The following is a 20,434-nucleotide window of genomic DNA, read 5'->3' as shown; positions in this document are numbered from 1 at the left end:
CTCCTGCCATTTTTTTTCAAATTTTATCTTAAGATTGTTTATATAATAATTAAGTTTAAGATTTTCATATCAAAGGATAATCTTATTTTTAATTATTCTTAAGAGGAAATACGCTTAGTTTATGTATCTCCTACGTGACGAATTTATTTTTTAATAAATAAACTAAAAATAAAAATTTATAGTATGATAACATATTTTTATAAAAATTAGATCACAAAAATATTTAATAAAAAAAAACATTCTATGTTATGTTTATATTATTTTAAAAAGATGATAAAAAAAGATCAAATGATTAATTTGATCTGTTCAGTGTTCTTTTTTTTATTAATAATTTTATTTTGATGTCTAATATGAAAATAAAAAATTCTAATAATAAAAATTTTTTGCCATGATATAGAAGTTCAAATTGCTTGATGTAAATGTTTATATATTTCTGAGAATTGACGCTAATAAAAGTAATTTCACGGAAGGTTTTTGTTTTTGATATTTACACGAAGTAAAAAGGATAGTTTATTTTACAGTGTAATCATTACATGTACACGGTAGTGCAGGCATGTTCGAGATATTTCAAGTCGAAATCACCATTGTTATTTATATATATTTTTTGCTGCAGCAGAGACTGTAGAGACTGTAAAAATCTTAGCTTCTTCCATTGCTAATTGCATTATATCTTCGAGACCCACCTTTAGTTTTTCACTGGTAGTTTATCATCTAAAAAATATTCAAAGATCCTAATGAATAAAAATCTTATTTCAGGGTAAACGAGTAGATAGGTATTTTGCCCAAGATCTCCGTATTTATATAATGTACAAACAACCTCAAAATGGTGGATGAAGCACGCAAAGTGTTTATGCCAAATTTTCGATTTTCATTTAATAAAAACGCCTATGTTTTAAACAACTCGCACATCGGAGTTGTTACTCCGCTTCTGTTTGGCCCAGAAGCATACGGCTGCTTACTTGTATTAGACCACCTTCCCCTACGAGCCTTAATAATTTACCATACAGTATCGATTACTATACTAAACTCTAAACTACCTTAACATAATCATTATAGCCGAGTGCAGATAAATTTCAAATTTAGCCAGTGGCTTTAATAGCCATTTCGTTAATTAAATAGATTTATAAATTTATTTAATTAGTAACATATTTAGTAGCATTTATGACTTTGCAATATTATGTACCTTCCATTGATAACTTTTCTCCTGTTTATTATTATACGGTGTGTGTGGTGTTATCTAAATGATGAAATAAAATTAAATAATAAAAAATGGAGTCTCCCATTAATCATAAAGACTATAAAATGATACAAGTGATATTAATAACATCCGTTTAAATAATAACATCAATTATAATCAGTCTCATCATTGTATCGGGGTACTGTGTCACCACTATTTATTAGGTTTTATGTGTGTTGATATCTATTTTTAAAGCATACGTGTAACTTGATAAAAAAATATCGAAAAAGTGTGAAGTGGTTTGGTCAATCAAATCGATGAATATCCCGAAAAATGGGTCCAAAAGCTGAACTGAGGGCCATTCATATCAATTTTTAGAAATCTCCTTCTAAATAAAAATTTATAGAGCTACACTGGAAATAAAATTATAATAATGACAATCTCATCCCGAAGTTGATTGGATTAAGTGCAGCTAAATATTTGTATTTACAATAGAATGGGATTGAATTTAAAATATGAATTCATTGATACAAAATCACTGAAGTTAAATAAACAAAATCATTACTTCTATGAAAGAGATTGATTTTTATTAATGAAAAATAAAATTGTACTTAGTTGGAATATATTATCGTGTAAATAAAGCAAATCGACAAATAAAAAGAACATTTCTTTGCCTTTGCTGTAAGATTTGACTACCTAGGAATGTGGGATTTAGTTACTACAAACACATACCAGTCATGGCGCTCGTACATCCTTAAACGAAAATGTGTCGTGGGCATCCGGTAGAAACTACGTTACTTTCTTATCCTCGTGCGCCAAGACGAACAGAATCAAATGATGATTATTTATTATTTGTAGTAATTAAATAATAACATAAATCCGGTTGCTAGTGATGTTAGATGCCATCTAGATTTTCTGTAAAACTCCAGTATACTGTCCGATCAACCTTAAATTTATAATGTCTATAAAAAAGAAAACTCTCTTTATAATGACTATAAAAAATGAGTTCGATGATAATTTTCCATTATCATAAAATATTTAACAAAATCATAATTTATAATGATATAATTAATTAGTTACACGACAAAGTAGTTAAAAAAGTGAGTATATATCAATGTTAACAATCCTGACCACAAACTCACATGGCATATTCACGTGGAAAGATGCACATCACTTCAATCTCATCAAAAACAACTTGTTCGTAATGTCGTGTTGTTGTCTATTTCTATTTTAATATTTGATTAAATTTATGAATAACAATAGTTTTATAAATAAATAATTTTAATTACTGGATGTTTCAAGATAAATGGGCACATATTCATAAACTTAACAAAAAATGAAGATGTTCTCAATTAATTTTTGCTTGAAAGAGTCGATGTGCTCCCGTGTTTCATCAAAATTAGTTACGGAGTTTTTAAGATGTAGACTTATACGAGTAGGCAGACCTAAAGCCACTAAAAAAATGTACAATTATCAAGGCTATTGTGTTTAGAATAAAGAAGATTCTAAAATTTTTAGTTATTTTTATGTTTGCAGTTATCGAGATACCAAAACATACAGCCTACATATTTCGGCCGATATCATTTTTTAATGTTTTGCGTGCAAATTACTGTATATACTGGGTTTTATGAAATTCGGAACTTTTTTTAATAACAAGAATTTTTAATATTTACCGATTAAATTTTAAAAAATTGGAATTATAACTACAGTGAAAAATTTAATCATCTAAAATTTTTACAAATTAATTTTACCTCATTTTGAGTGGCACAATTTTTTAATTGAAAGATAAATTCATTAAATTAGATTTTGAAAAATTATGATACTGGTCATCTCTCATGAAACAAACTGTAATAATATGTAAAATTATTTTATGATTACAAGGACATGCCTCATTGATCAAGGATAATTAGGACATGATATGTTTTATTGTTTTAAAACACAATAAAACATATTATTGTTTAAAAAAATTTTCCATTTTATTCAATTTTTTTAATACCATTCAATCAGCAACAATATTTTTTCCAAGAAATATCAAACTATATCCGATTCCGATTAAAAAGTTTTGAATTTAATTGATAAAATTGATGTATATTTAAATTATTATTGAAAATATTCCAAAATGTAAACATTTCGTGAATTAAAAATTTGTTGAATAAAATAAATTAATTCATGATTGGAATCGCAAAATTATTTTAAAAATTTAAAATTATAATCACACGTGTACCATTATTTATTTATCCAAAAATCTAAAATTTTATTTAAATATTGTTAGAAACGTTTAATTATCGCGAAAATCAGTTATATTTTAAACGATTATATTTCGATTAGCACGTTTTTCAATTATTGAATTTAAGAAATGTAAAAACATTTGAAATTGTCGCTATATTGTAACAAAAAATCAATTAAACTAAATTGTTCTGACATTGTGAAATACAGGGTAACACAAAAGTCACGTCATATTCATTTAAATTTAGAAAAAATTTGTATTCATGCTGAATTAGTCTGTTTTTATACCATCTATATGAAATATACCAAGGTATACTAACTTTAGTCCTAAGTTTGTAACGCTTAAAAATAATGATACTAGGAACAAAATTTTGGTAGGTATAGGTGTTCATAAAATCACCTAGTTAGTCCATTTCCGGTTGTCTGTCGTCTGTCCGTCTGTCATCACGATTACTGAAAAACGAAAAGAGATATCTAGCTGTTCTGATTTAGAGCGTGGCTAGGACGTAAAAATTGAGGTCTAGTTCGTAAATGAGCAACATAGGTCAGTTAGGTCTTATATTCGCAAGACCCATCTTGTAAACCGTTAGAGGTAGAACAAAAGTTTAAATATAAAAAATGTTTGTTATAAAAAAATAAACAACTTTTGTTGGAAACATTTTTTCGTAAACATCACTGTTTAACCGTGAGAGCGCAAATTATATAGTATGTATTATATAGAAATATCAGTTATGTAGTATGTGTGACATGTATGTGTGTGTAATGTGACAGTGTAATCAACACAGTCTATACATGGTATTTCAACAATTAATTCAGTCAATTGTTTGTTTTCACATGTTGTATTTATTGTGGTTGTAAAAATTTTATCTATGATGGATTAGTTTTACGTAACGGTTAGAAATATTGAAGGTAGAAATAATCAGCGGAAATACCACTCAATTTTTCTAAAAATCGTTCAAGATATTATAAATAATTCAATTATTCTTCTTAAATTAATTTAATATTTTACTTTATTTTTAAGATACTTAATTATTTAAATTAAATATTTAATATAAAATTATAACGAAATAATAATAATTTTTTTATTTTAATTTACATTTTAATTTCTCAGTGTTTTTTATTTTATTTTCAAATTAGCCTTGACATATTCAAGGTTGAAATATTCAACAGACCATAAACGTTTTTTTGTTTTTACTTTTTTTTTTATAATTATAAAAACGCAGTTTTTAATTTAAAAAGATTAATCAATTACATAAAAAAAAATCACTGAAATGTAAAAAGTCAAAAACAAACGAGGGTAGTTGAGATCCAAAAAATAACTTCCAACCCCCCACTTCGCTCTTTTAGGGAATGAATTTCGAAACATTTTTCTTAAATGATGTCTACGTTGTCTTATACAAACTTTTCCTCCGTTTTTCACCCCTTTCATCAGTCAATCATTCAGTACAAAGCATTTTATATGTATATAAATTAATTTTTTCATACAATCCCAGTAATTGGAATAAATCCAGTTATCGGAACACTTCTAATTTTTATTGAATCCCATTTATCAGGACTGCTGTGTTTACATATTGATATCAAATCTAATCTATCCATGGATTAAGTGCGTAGTTTTTACTAAAATGGAATGTAAACTACAGAGCTCTTAATGCAAAAATTTTTAAGTTTTACATTCGTCAAATTTTGTAGTACGTTTTGGCAACAGTCAGAATCCATTGTTCGGTTTATAGAGAGATACATTTCGAATAACTTGAATTACTACAAATGTCAATGAAATTAAATTAATATGAAATTAAAAAGTTTTTGAAAATTCGGCAATATTCTTGATACATCCTTTACAATTGTTGAATTTTGAAAACTAAAAACTTTTCCATTATATTTTATATTTCAAAATTTAAAAAAACTGTAATTTTAACCCAAATATTGGCATAACTCCAAACAGATTCGAAACAGTGTTAAAAAAACACAGAATTATTTAAATAAATGAAACATGTAACAATGTAAATTTTGTCTGTGTTGGTTTGTTTGGCCGTCTGTTTGTCTCGTATAATAAATGTAAAGTTCCATTAACCAATCGGATCGCGATTCGATTCCACAAACACCATTAGAGAGATCAATTTGTGATATGTGTGTATGTAAATAATGACGTGACTTAATTCCGTAAATATGTTTTTATCGATTATATTTATTAAATAAATCTTTGTATTTTATATTATTATTATATATCCGTGTAGTCACTCAAACAGTCATGTGATTTACATATTAAATTCTCTAGTGAGCATTCAATTTATACAGGTTGTTTCAAAAAATTAAGCTTTAAATATAGATAAATTAAATTTTTACTACATAACGATTGAAAAACTAGTCAGTTAATGCTAAAACATATATTTAGTTTTTAATATGAAGGGTAGAATATAGTACTTGTGAGAGATAGAAATACTTTGCTCTTTATTTTTATAAATAATGAAATAAAGTATCGAACAACGGACATATTGTTCTTAAGTGTCGGAAAAAATGATTTTTGTATTTTTATTCTATGATTTTTGTCTTTTTATACCATATATATGAAATATACGAAGGTATACTAAGTTTAATCCCAAGTTTGTAACGCTGAAAAATATTGATTTTTTTGGTATACCTAGGTGTTCATTAAATCACCTAATTAGTCCATTTCCGGTTGACTGTCGTGCGCCCGTCTGTCATCACGATTACTCAAAAACGAAAAGAAATATCAAAATTTTTATAGCATGCTAAGAACGTAAAAAGTGAGGCCGAGTTCGTAAACCAGCAACATAGGTCAATTGGGTCTTGGGTCCGTTGGATCTATCTTGTAAACCATTAGAGATAGAACAAAAGTTTAAATGTAAAAAATGTTCCTTATAAAGAAATAAACAACTTTTGTTTGATACATTTTTTTGTAAACATTACTGTTTACTCGTGAGAGTGCAAATTTTATAGTATATATTATAAGGGTATATCAGTTATGTATGTTTGACATGTATGTATGTGTAATGTGATATAGTAATCATCATTGTCTATACACGTTATTTCAACAATTAACTCAGTCAATTGTTTGTTTTCCCTTGTTTTTATTACGTCTTTAACATTCATTAGTTTTACGAACATCAATATAAATAATCGAAACTTTCGATAACATTTCCCAACATGATCAATTTAGTGGCATTTATCATGGAAATAATGTAATATTTCACGTCTTGGATGATAACGTTCTCTAAATTTTAATAACTCGTATGTTTACACGTGTTGTGGTTTGAAATTTCATTTTCGATTTCAAACTTAGGTCTTTGGTCATTAAGTAGTTTATAGACTGTCTTTCTTGGGCATATCACAAAATGAATCAACCATTCGATTCAAATTTGCATACCAAAGTTGGGTACACCCTGTATACATTATGTTTTTATTTAAATTTTAAAAATCATCCTTTTTTTTTAAATAATTTTTTTATAATCTTTCTTGACAATATAATAATTTTTAAAAAGTACATAGAATTTACAATATTTTTACATGACTAATATATGTAAATACCTTTTTAATATAATAATTATTAAAATACATAAAACATGATAAAAAAAATAATGTACACTTAGTAACAACAATGTAAAAATATTGGTACATGGTACACATACTTTATAACATTAGGAATCCGTACCGATCAATAGTTTACAATTTTTATTATTAATTATTGGCGGTATAGTTCAAATTAAAATGATATCTCAAAACCAAGCATGGTGAATTATTTTAAGTCGAAGTCACCATTGTTATAACTTTATTGTGTGGCTCTTTACTATTTCTTCTGACGCTTGCACTAATCACTCCATAAAGTCTAAATTTTCGCTTGTGTTATCAACAGAGTTCATACTTGTTTGGTAACATTTTATTTTGCACCTTGAAACTAATTCGACCAAATTAAACAGAAATTTCGCTAACAAATTCTATTTAGAATTAATTACAAACTATACACAATAACAACACTGACGTCACACATTCGTATGTGTATGTGTGTGTCTTGTTTGTTAACGTGTCATGAGTCACGTACACTTCACATCAAACTATCCAAACATTGTAAAAAAGATCGAATAACATGCATACAAATATAAAAAAAAAATGTAGGTACTTCACATGTTGAATACATCATCAAGGAAGGAAGGATCATGAGAAATAGTAGATATGTTATGAATACTTGGCAGAAAGAGATCAAACGAAAATATTTATATTTTGAAAATAAAAGTGTAAGTTTGATAAAAAACGAGTTTTTTTTTTGGGTATTGTTTTTCTGGTAAATTGATATAGAAGTTTATTAATAGATGTATTAGAGCAATGTTTTATAATAAATGTATTCTAATGTGTTTGGAGTAGTCAATTTTTAATATAGTTCAAGGCTAAATTAAAAAAAAAAAGTGTTTTTACAGGAACGGATAACTATTTATTATTATTTAAATAAAATGAAATTAATATATACTCTAAGTCAAAATAAACGCAAATTTAAATCATTCTAAGTGTTATGGCTATAACATTACATGTGATTCATAATGGTATATTTAAAACATGTGCATTTTTTGTGACACAGGGTATAATTTAAGGAGGAAAAGTATACCTCCCTTCTTCGTCCCTTTGTTTATCTTTGGATTTTTTGATCGAATGCTTTAAAAAAAACATATTTCAATCAAATGACACGAAGGCAGGTACTTATACGCATTCATCAAAATATTAAAGACTTGAAAATAGGGAATGTCATTTTTCAATATATTATCTACCCAGAAACCTCGGCATTTTTCTATTATTCTAATCTACACTAAAATACTTTTCACTGCTCTACGAGTAAGAATTGAAACTAATTCGGTCAAATGTGTCTAAATGAAATTTTATAGTTATGGGCGAAATTACGAATCAGTAAAATTTAATATAAAATATTTAATTTTTCAAGTTAATAAGCGTGCTATTCTTTTTCAAATATTGTAAAAAACAATCTAAGTTAAAAATTAACTCTAAAAAAGGTTAATATAGTCTTCTGAAATTATAAAGAAAGCATTTTTTTTAAAATTTCGTCAAAATCCATCAGATAGTTTTTAGGTTAAATTCTTTCAACACAATATATACAGAGAATAAAGTACACGCATAACATATTCTGGAACGATAAAAAAAAGAAAGCAATATAATCAAAATCCATCAAATAGTTTTTTAGTTAAATCATTTCAAGTTACATTGGTATAGATATATGTTTCTGAATACAGCACTGTATATATGCATAACAATTACATATAATTAATTGATAGGTGGTAAAACTAATTTTTCAGTTTAAGTAGTAGACGATATGTTAATTTTGTTGAAAGCCAAAAATATGTCGGTCACATCATTTTCAGTTGTTTTCAGTCTAATTTTTCCCAAAAATATATACTTATGCACTGTATCGAAGGTCAATAAAGAAAAATGGGAGTGTGTTATAAATCCGTTTAATGACCCCTAAAACACAATTTAGAATGTTATATATTTGTTTCTCGTTAATTTTGGGCATCCCAGACTCTTTAGTTCAAGTTAAAAAAAAAAGATTATTAAGAAAAAATGATTTTATCGAAAAAAAAGCGTGGGGTGCTAGATTTCAAAAGAACCCACCCTTTTTTACGATAAAATAATTTTGTTGTTGAATTTATAGAAATTATTTTCCACTTTTTAGTTCATTTAGCTACAAAAGCGTGTGTTTTTTTTACTATTACTTATTTTCTACTTTTTAGTTATCCTGTAAAATCACATGCATAGATACATGCCAAGCTTATAAAAGCTTGTTAAATGGGGGCTCATTTCAGCAATTTAGAGGAGCTTGCTAATTTACATTTATCTTTTTTGAAAAATCCCATTTCAATAAAAAGCATGTAACAGTATGAGAGGGAAATATTACTCTAATAATAGAGGTCTGCTGCTCGCATTTTTTTTTATTCCGTACATTTAATTTAATTATTTTACTCTACTTATGTGCGTTGTAAAGTTAACCTAAATTTTAAAATAATTACACTTTTATTTTTAACTTAGTAAATTTTACTTATTACAACAAATCTTCAGAAACAATAACATTTGAACAAAATTTTAAATAAATATTTTGTTTTAAAATAAATGTTTTTACTTCATTTATTTATTAAATACATTATTTATTAAAAATATTTAACAATTTTATGTTATGTCTGTATTGTCACAATTGTTGTGAAAATATAAAATTGAAAATTTTAAAGAATTTATTTTGATTAAATTAGATCATTAATATTTATGGTTGCTCTAATTTTAATTTATCAGATAAGTCAAATCAAAATTTGGATTATATTATTCCGTGTTCAATTATAGGGTATTATCGTTAGTCAAAAATAAATTATGAAAGTGGAAAAAAGTTAAAATTTATGTAAAAATATACTTAAATATTCTGATTTCGAGTCATAAAAGCACTTTTTTTTTTAAATATTAAAATTAAAAATCGTAATTTTTAAACTGTATATCATGTGACCAAAAACGCGGGCAATCCTTGCTGTGATGTCATATCGGTATGAGTCATAGACCATCAATTAGTTCAGTGTAGACAGCTGGGTATAATGTATACATAGACAATAAGTATTTATATTTATTATAATCAGATGTCATGAATATATCTGTCAAACTTATTTGTGTTATTTCGTATAATGATATCGATATTAAGACATCAAATTAGATGCCCGCGTTTTTGACAGTTTAAAAAATGTTTAAAATTTAATTTAAGTTTTTGCCAAGAAAGCGTGTGTATTTTTCCGAAATAAATTTTTGGTGGCTTTTTATTAGCAAAATCAACATCTTGAAGTACTTTTTCAAAAATAGTAGAATACCCTATTGTTTGAGCACTAATATTTTTACAAGACTAGGGTGGCCTGGAATATTAGCAGAAATCAATCAAAAAATAACTTAAACAAAAGTTGCAGAGAGAGTTTGATGGAGGACATCATGTTCTGACGATCATTTGAAGATGAAGGTTAAATGACCATAAAACTAGAATTTTAAATCAAAGTCAAGGACATAGTCCTCAATTTCTCTTGAAAATTTCTGCCTAAATCATTTTTCTGTAGCTAGCGTGTTTTCTTTCGAATAAATGCAGATTTAAAGTGTTATTCTATCTCTTACCTTTTACGATCTAAATTATCTATTAAAGGAACTAGGAAAACTAGGTCCAATCTGATGTCAGAACGAGATGTCCCCCATCAAACTCTCCAAAACTTTTGTTTAAGTTATTTTTTGATTGTTTAACTACAAAACGATATATTTGCCATAATATATTCAAATGGTTCACCCTGTATATAGTAAAGAAAATCAAAATAAAATCCAAAAAAATTCCCGTTGATTTAGGATTTCATAGAGGAAATCAGGTGACGCTATAGAAAAACCTCGAGTAAGCGTCAAATGCACCCAATTTTTGTAATTTACAAATCATAAATAATATAGTTAAATTATTTATCACCAGATGTCCGTATGATAAATGATTAAATTAATTGAATTAAAATAAATTTAAATTAATATTGAACTTCGTGATAGAAACTTGGTTGACGATCTTTATTTCTAGTTAATAAAATTTGATCTAAATTCATCCTATAAAAATCAAGGTCGATATAATAATCACTCAATTTATTTTATTTTTCATGTGCACTGATATTCAAAAAAATTGTACCACGATGGCTGTATGGAATTTTACTAGTGGCATAAGTCAGCTAGGTGCAATTTAATTGTGTTTAAGTGTACATGAAAATATCTAAATCAATTTAAAACGATTTAATTGCTAGGAAATTTGTCATTTTTAACCTTGAAAACATGGAATATATCACTGTTTTAAATTCTTGCCTAAGAAACAGACGGTTTTACTAAACAATTACTTAATCTTGGAAGCAAAAGTGGTTTCAGTTTATAGCACACTTCGAGAAAATAAGAGCCCGACACTTTTAGTTTCTTTAAAAAAATACACAGGGTTAATTTTAAGGTTAAATTATTAAATTTGAAGATGCGCCCTACTCCAGTATATTCTAAGACTCAAAGTATGCCCAGCGGAATTGAAAATTCAAGACTATTTGCAAAATAATCAAATTTCATTGTTCTGACGCACCCCGCGTGTTATGTTGTGTATTTTTAACGATATAATAAGTATCTCGTAACAGGAACAATCCCTAAGTAGGAAGCTTAACCTGGAAAAAGTTTATTAACACCCAATTATGCTAAATAATACTTGCCATTTAGAACTAATCTAGAAATTGCATACGATGATATTATCATACTTAATTATCTAATAAAAATTAAAACCATATAATTTATCTAATTAATTTTTATAAAATAACAATCAATTGTGGTTTTGTAATTGTTTATAAACAAAACATTATTTATTTATAAATAAAAAAAAAACAACAACTTTTACCGATAAGATAGTTTCCTTTCCGTTTAATTTAGTTCCATAGCTTACACGCGATATGTCATCTAACATTATATTTTAAATGCCAACTTAATTATCGCTTAGAGAATTATTATCGTTTTTAAATATAAAAACAAATTAAAATAAATAATTGAATGAGTTAATTGTTGAAATACCTTGTATAGACAGTTAGTTAAAAATATCAACACATTTCCATCCGACCTTTGTTCTAGTTTTAAAAATAAGGGGATCGGACTAAATTTTTTTTTATCACTTCAGATGAAGAATTCTCATTTTACGAATAGAAAAGTGAAGTTGGCTTTTAAAAATCTTTACTAGTATGCAAGATATGAACGTTTAAAATTGCTAATTAAACAAACAGGAAGATGCCCACTAGGGACGTCATACGTGGATATCGCCAGAGAGATTACATATAAAACTTTGTTTTGCTAAAGAGAGATGGGCAACTTTTGAATGCAATCTTTGATTGCTTATAACTTGTTCGTTTTTGAATCAATTTTAATTTCACTTTCAAGTTTTTTCATCGCATCAAGTCTAGTTTTACATTTTTATGGATAATATGGCCAATTCGACATCAGGATTATCCCCTCTGTCGAATTATTGTCTAGAATACTTTTTTTTTTTCGTTTTTCAAAGACCTTTCACGCAAGACTAACTATTTGAATGTTTGCAGCTATCTACAAATTTTCAACTCTCTATATTTTATGGTTTTGGAGAAAATGGACACCAACATTTGGCCTAATTTGATCTCTAACGGAAAAACAATGATATTTACAAAAAAAATGTTCCAAACGAAAGTTGTTTATTTTTCCTAAAAAAAACATTCAAACTTTTGTTCTATCTCTTTTACAAGATGGATCCTGCGGAACAAAACCCAATTGACCATTCCCATGGTGCTCATTTACGAATCAGCCTTCTTTTGTGCGTGCTGAGTACACCAGTTAACGCGCTCACAGACGGACTGGACTGACTAATATAAATGAACTAATTTGATGATTTTATGAACACCTATACTAAAATTTTGTTCGTACCATTAATATTTCTAAGCGTTACAAACTTGGGACTAAAATTAGTATACCTTGATATATATTTTATTTATACAGAGTATAAAAAATTATCATTATTCTAATATTTATAATAACAATCCTTAAATAAATTCACAAGAATTAAAAACAATTGATAATAAAAATAATTTATTTTTTAAATACATATAATTAAAAGCAAGTAAGTATGATAATTTTTTCTTTATCACTCCTGCAATAGGGGAATTTCTAGTAGACTAGAAATGTTAAATATGTTGTTAATGTTAATAATTTAATATCCATTTTAGATTTTAGAAGCATTTATTATTGAGGGATTTTGACCATATACAAGAAGCAGGCGCTAGATAGAGTTGAATGTACAAAAATCGAGAATCCAATTTTGTCAGTTGATTCCTGTTCAGAAAAGCTTATAGATTAATATTCCGAATGTTGCCAGAAACCCAAATTGGTCCAATTTTTGTATACCCACCCCCTTTCACAGAAACAGTCAAATGTAAATTTTTTGAATCAAATAAAGCTAACCGAAATTCGTTCGGTAATTTTACGTCAAAAAGGTTCCTTGTGATTTTTTCCTAAAGTTCACCGTTTGTGAATTATTAACCGTTTATAATGTTTGGAAAACTCCAGAAATGTTATTTTCAAAGCTTAAAATTAAATTTTTGAGCTTTTCAAAATCTTTAAACATTTTTTATCAAGTTCTGAATAGTAATTACAGATTGTTTGGTTTGAGTTCAGTTTCTGTGTGTGTGTATACGCACTACGTCTGAGTATTATGTACAGTAACATAACTATTGTCACAACATACAAGGGGACGTATATATGAGCATGATTTAATAAACTTCTCTATAATGGCCAAACTACCTTAAGTTCATGTTCGAAATTTAAGCTGTTTTCGAAGAAAAACATGTAAAATGCTGGTTAAAAATGCATAACCAAAAAGAGCAAAAAAAATTATTAATATGTACAGAGTGAATCAAATAAAATCAATGTTATATAGTTAATTACATAATACAGTTGCAAATATTACACACTGTTAAGAAGTAACAACAAAAATTAATATCTTATTGCGTAATAAAATAGGTAATATTGAGAGATGGTGTTTGAATTTAGAATGAGATAGAGATAAATTATTGATCACGTGAGTTAAGTAGAGAGGGAGAGAGTGGTAAGCCGGCCGGCCGGTATTTTGATGATTTGAAGGCCATTTAATATTGTTAAGTAACAAACAACTGGTTCATATTAAAACTAACTGATGATTGGTGGTAGAAATCAAAATATATTAACTTTTAGCATTTTTTCAAAGGGTTCAGCATCTTTACAAAAGAACCCTTATAACATTGTTTGGGGGGGGGGGGTTGCCGGATTATTTAAATAAATAAATGACTTCAAAAGTAGTGGTCTTATGGGAAAACGGTAGATGGATGTTATGTTTTCTTAGATTTTTCCAAAACTAATCGGTGAAAATTAAAAACTATTTAAATTAAAGTTAAAACTTTAATAAATTTTTCAAAACAAAAAAAAAAACCGTTGTGCCCGATTAATAAAGAAGGTATGAGCATGGTAGTGGGGACACAAATTTAAAAAATTATATATTTTCAATTTTGATGGTGAATTATGTTATAACTTGACAATATAATACGAAAAATAAGAATAAAATTTTTCGATATCTGGAGTAATTTTCAAAATATTGAAAATAGAAAATTTTGTTTAATTATTTAGCTTTCGATGTTTCGAAAAATCAAGGAAGATGTCGAAAAATTTGAGTCCTTCTATTTTTCGTCCATATTCATGAAGTTATAACAAAAGTCATAATCAAAGTTGAAAATAAGGTACAAATAATTTCAACCACAAGTCTAAACTTGCCTTGGTGCTCCTACTACCTTAACTTTTTTTTAGAGTATGCAAATTTAATTTTATCAACCAAAAATTATTATTCATTTGCGATATATTGAACCCTATTATACATAAGCTAAACTCACACTTACCGGATATTTATATTATTATAAAATTCTTATTTCACTTCTTAGCTTACTGAGACTGAGTGAGCAAGCGAGCGAACGAACGAGAACGGAGCAAGAAAGAAGCTAAAAATTTCTTAAAAACAGATAAACAAACAGAATTTTTTTTTTTTGTAAAAAAATATTTATTTTAAAAAATTCGAATTATAAATGAATTTAGTTGTTTGTTAAAATTTGTGATAGTAACATGAAAAAAAGTAATCTAATAAAATTATTGTTGAACACTTTTGGTGCACATTGTAATTATTTTGTGTTTCAAAATAACATTACAACAAACAAAATTCTTAATCTTTAGTTCAATGTGAACTGATTTTGAATGGGAAAAACTTACGCAACAATAACGTATGTGATTTTATTTAATTTTTATGAAAAATTTCGGTAAAATATTCATAAATGAAATTTTTTTTTCAATAATTATTACGATAATGTCAAAGAAAGAATCGTAGAAGATCCAGAATGCTTTTTTTTTTAGAAAATTTTGTTAACTTGTAGACGTCGACAATAATCATTATGAACCGACATTTTAATTTTCTTTCCAAGGCCAAATATTCTATATAATAAATTTTCCATGGAAAATATTGAATCATTCTAAGAATATTATATTTTTTCCTTCGAAATTCATAATAAATTTCTTGTCGTTCTGTTATTTAAAATTTTGAATACCACGTGGTTCTCAATTATAATTGTTACATATTTTAGGCTAAAATTTTTAAGGTTCAGTAGCTTAAATGGAAAAAAAAACCAAAGTCGTTACTTTTAACGTAAATTATATGTTTAAAAAAATAATGATAACAGCAGTTTTCTTTTTAATAAAAAGTGTGAACAATCAATTTTCTAATCCAATAAATCGAACTCTTGATCATGTTTTGAAGTTTTTATGAGATAATTTAGACAAATTTCTATCTAAAAATGTGTCGATAATTTAAATTTGATGTGTCTTATCAATGTACTACAATGTTAATTATTTTCTGGTAGACCACGTTTTCGACATACGGAAACTTTTTTTGCATGGTGGAGTTAATTTCAGACTTGAATTTTAAAAATAATATTGTTTTCGGCGTAATTAAATAAAATTAGGAAAAGGAAAAAATTTCAAATTATATCTCGATAATAATTTTCTAACAGACCACGCGCTTTCACATCCAAGCTTCTCAACGTATGGCTGGACATATTTTTTTGAGAGTAATATCAGTTTTTTGAAAGTTTTGAGAAAATAATTATTTTTAAAAATCGTAAATTTCAAGAAAAAGAAATAAAAATGAAATTAGCCAATCAATGTACCTCGATAATGTTTTTTAAACAGCCCACGTGTTAGCATTTGGCTTTCCCGTATGGCTCTTTTAAATTCAGAAGTAATTTCAGAAGCTTTAGATTAATATACCTAAGCATGTGACGAGTTTTTTTCCATATCGCTAATGTTTTTAATTCCGAAGTATTATTGATAATAAATTATTAAATTTTAACTGATCAAGGATCTATGTCTAAAGCTAAATACATCGCTAGAAGTTATCGAGAGCTTTCCTTTATTATGGTTTTATTAAGGGAGTCAATCTTTTTATACTCCAATTTCGCCGATGTCTAAGGAAATGCATTATCAAAATTGGAAAACATAATCACAATCATATTCTTCAAAATATTTAATTAAGGAATTCCTTCAAATGTATTAGTAACCTCCTTCCACGTGAGTCTAGTTCTCACTTAATCGATTTGTTTTGTAATAATAATTTTGTTTACAAACTCATTTTATTAATGGCTTTGTTTAGAAGGAATAATAATTAAGTAGTTTATTTTTATACTGTTTTAATTAATTAGAGAATTTTTATTTAGATATCCTTGAGAATTTTTAAAAAATGCTTCTTATCATATTCAAAGATGAAAAAAATTAGGTACGCATATAACTTAGTAGGTGTTTTATTTTTCTGTTAAGGGAATTCGATCGTTAAAGTCAAGTTCATAAAAACTATGTTCTTATATATACATGCACTATTGGTGAAAAACATTGTATTATATACTAAGACATTTTAGGTATCTATATACATATACAAATTGTACACACACAGCTGCATATTTATAAATTGTTTTTTGTGTTTTATTTTTTTAACATAATGGGCAAGAGCCGTTTTCTTGGTACCAAAAAATTTGTCATTAATTAATGTTTCAATGCATTGTTTTTGAAAAAAATGGTAAAAACCGTTTTCGAGATATATAGAAAATTATCCATATTTTGTTAGCTCTAGCATGTTTATTTTACAGGTTAATATCTCATTCTATTGACGGTGAAAAAATTTCTTTTTTTTTCTTATTAAATACAGAATACTTTTTTTTATTTTATAGTTATTGAATTTCTTAGAAAATCCATTTCACGAATGAACTACCTTAAACTGTTATGGCACGCCATTTTACTATTTAATGTCCGAAAAAAAATGATCGTAATAATAATACATTATTATTATGTTATCATCATAATAATAATCATTTTCATTATGTACATAATTTTAATTCAATCATTTTTATTATGTACATAATTTTAATTCAATCATTTTTATTATGTACATAATTTTAATTCATATTAAATAGTAAAACGGCCTGCCATATATTTCCATTATGTACATAATTTTAATTCAATAATTTTTATTATGTACATAATTTTAATTCTCTATTTCCATTATGTACATAATTTTAATTCAATCATTTTATTATGTACATAATTTTAATTCTCTATTTCCATTATGTACATAATTTTAATTCAATCATTTTTATTATGTACATAATTTTAATTCTCTATTTCCATTATGTACATAATTTTAATTCAATGATTTTTTTTTAATCTAATTCAAATAAAATTAACTGATTTATTATTATGCATCATCATAATAATAATACATTTTTATTATGATGATAACATAATAAAAATGTATTATTATTATGTATCATCATAATAATAATACATTATTATTATGATGATACATAATAATAATACATTTTTATTATGTTATCATCATAATTTTAATTCTCATCTCTCTTTTCTCATCTTATCTTATATCAATCTCTCTTTTACTAAGATTTATTTTACAAAATATAAAATATAAAATATAAAATTTCTGATTGAAAAAAAATAATTAATTAATTTTCTTCTCGATAAAAATTAGCCTATTAAATAGTAAAATGGCGTGCCATAAACTGTACAGTTATTTTTCAGTTTGGAATATTTTTTTTTATGTAATACGCAATAAAAAAAAATTTTGGTTTCTGCATGTAACGTGTTATTTCATATTTATTGTTAGATTCAAGGACAGATAATATAAAATACTTTAAGTATTTGTGTATTGTAACCGGTCGGCAATGGGAGGGGTTAAAATGGGGGAATTCATTTTTTAGTGGTTTTTTTCTTTTTAATGTAAAGGACTCAATTAGATATCTACATGCAATGACTTGTTGTAAAATTTATTGATTTGAAACCTAAATTATAACCAGTCATGATAGATATATTATCGAAAAAATCTAATTAATTATTTTCTGATTATTGTCATTTTCTGACCCCACTACCTATGCAAAAAAAATCATGCGATCCTTTGCTCTATGAAAAATTAAAACAAATCTATCCCACGGGACCATACATTTTACCGGAATAAAAAGTAGTATATGTTCTATTCTCTGAGAAATATATCTCTGTGCCAAAATCAAAATCCGTCCATCCGTTCGACTTAGTTCACTTAAGTACCAAAAGATGGCAATTGTGCATGTGAGCATTTTAACTAAATGATCTCTATTACAAACAAAAACATAGATCTCAATATTTTCGATGTTCCCAAAAATAAAATAAAAATTAATTATATATTTTTGTTTCTTTTTGCAGAGAACTCGTCAACTTTAGCTCGTGGTGGTGTGACTACTGGCGTTGGAACTGGATCGTCTAGTGACGGAGGCTCATCAACAGTCACAATAATGGGCCCAAATAATAATAATAATAAAGATTCTGCCAACAATGACGATCCAACAGCTACAGCTGCTACTACAGCTAGTGCTGAGGGGAGTGCTTCGAATGGTTGCAGTGGTGGGGGTTGTAATAGTAGTAGTGTTGGAAGTGGTGGTTGTATTGCGGTTCATGGTGGTGGTAGCAGTGAACCAGGTAGTGCAAGTGATAGTGGTGAATGTATGGATGCTGAGACACGCGCTAAAGAGCTTGCACGTCGTAAGGAAGAAGCACGTAGGAAACGTCGTAAGAAGCGACGTACTGGTTCATCATTGGTATCTTCATGTTTCCAAGGTTAGTTTTATTTCAAAGCTCAAATTTAGTTGTTTTTTAAGGCTCGATCTTTCCGAGGAAAAAATTTAACCGGCTGTCATAGCTTTTACGATACCCACATTTGGTTGCTAACCCTCAGGATGTCAATTGCACTTAAAGCATATTTTCGATATTATACTCCAAACGTCAGAAAGGGATCTGTAGTCGTGAAAGAGTCTGGAGTATATTTCCTTCCTCTAGCGTCTGGAGTATATTTCGAAAAATATCAGAAGTAATCAAGATTAAAATAAAGTCGAGAATACACTTGCTATTCAATGAATAAATAAAACTATATAAAATTGCCTCGAAGCAAAAAATTTAATCCAACTCTTAACTTTGCAATATACTTAAGGATGTACGAGCACCAAGCCATTTTTCATTGAAAAAGCTTGATTTTTTGTATATGAAGTTTGATTAAGTCTAAATCAATTCTGAAAATTTTAAAAAGTGCCTTGATTGCCGCATAAATTGATCCTTTAAAAAATATTTATATACTAAATCGAGAAAAATTCGTTTATTAAATAAACGACCCTGAAATATTGCAAAATACTCAAAAAATACATAATCCACAATAAAATTCGAATTGGTTAAATACATAAATGAGTTGTGTTGTTAAGTAATTAAATTATATTAGCTAATACAAAAAAATGTTCTTATCACCACGAAATATTTTATGATTGTAATCAAAAATACATAAAATTTTAAAACTTGTGACTTTACTAACTGCTTGACTGAGTCAGTAAAGTGACCTTCATACTAAGAATTAAATGACAATATTTATTATTAAAAATTGATTGATTGTTATACACAAAATGAAAAGAACAAGAGTTGAGGGATGCAAAAACAATTGACCGAGAAGTTAATTGTTTTCATACTCTATAATTTTTTTTCCAATATGCTATCTCATTAAACCGTGACAATGGTAAAAGACTTAATTGCATTTAAAAAAATCTCAATTAAAGAATGCAAATTAGTATCCAAGGGCTAAAAAGCATTGCGCTGCGCTTTTCATGAAGAATTATCTACTTTTTTTTTAAATTTATTTCTGACTTGTGCTGTTTTTCGAGTTCTAAGAATTTTTGGGGATTTGACAAAAGTTTGAATCTTTAATTTAAGATTGATAGGGGCTATCGATTAGCTACAATTGAAAAAATTATATTTTCAAGATATTTAAACCCAATTGGGTAACTTTAAACTTATTTTAGATATATTCCAGCATAGAATGACAATTTTCGGTATCTG

At 26.9% G+C, this 20,434-nt stretch overlaps 1 protein-coding gene across 3 annotated transcripts in view; it reads left to right on the top strand.

Annotated features, from left to right (window-relative positions):
• LOC123290604 (MAP kinase-interacting serine/threonine-protein kinase 1-like) overlaps positions 1–20,434 on the top strand; it is a 59,105-nt gene that overhangs the window by 27,605 nt on the left and 11,066 nt on the right. For 2 of the 3 annotated variants that reach the window (XM_044870858.1, XM_044870857.1), the window contains exon 2: positions 18,764–19,174. In XM_044870858.1, the coding sequence (XP_044726793.1) occupies positions 18,764–19,174 (411 nt within the window). Of the gene's footprint in view, positions 1–15,081; positions 15,250–18,763; positions 19,175–20,434 lie in introns of those variants that run through there. The other variant, XM_044870859.1, reaches the window with a different exon arrangement.

This window comes from Chrysoperla carnea, chromosome 1, assembly GCF_905475395.1.
Source record: "Chrysoperla carnea chromosome 1, inChrCarn1.1, whole genome shotgun sequence".
Lineage (NCBI taxonomy): Eukaryota > Metazoa > Arthropoda > Insecta > Neuroptera > Chrysopidae > Chrysoperla > Chrysoperla carnea.
The sequence above is the reverse complement of the archived record's forward strand: the minus strand, read 5'-3'. Positions and strand labels throughout refer to the sequence as shown.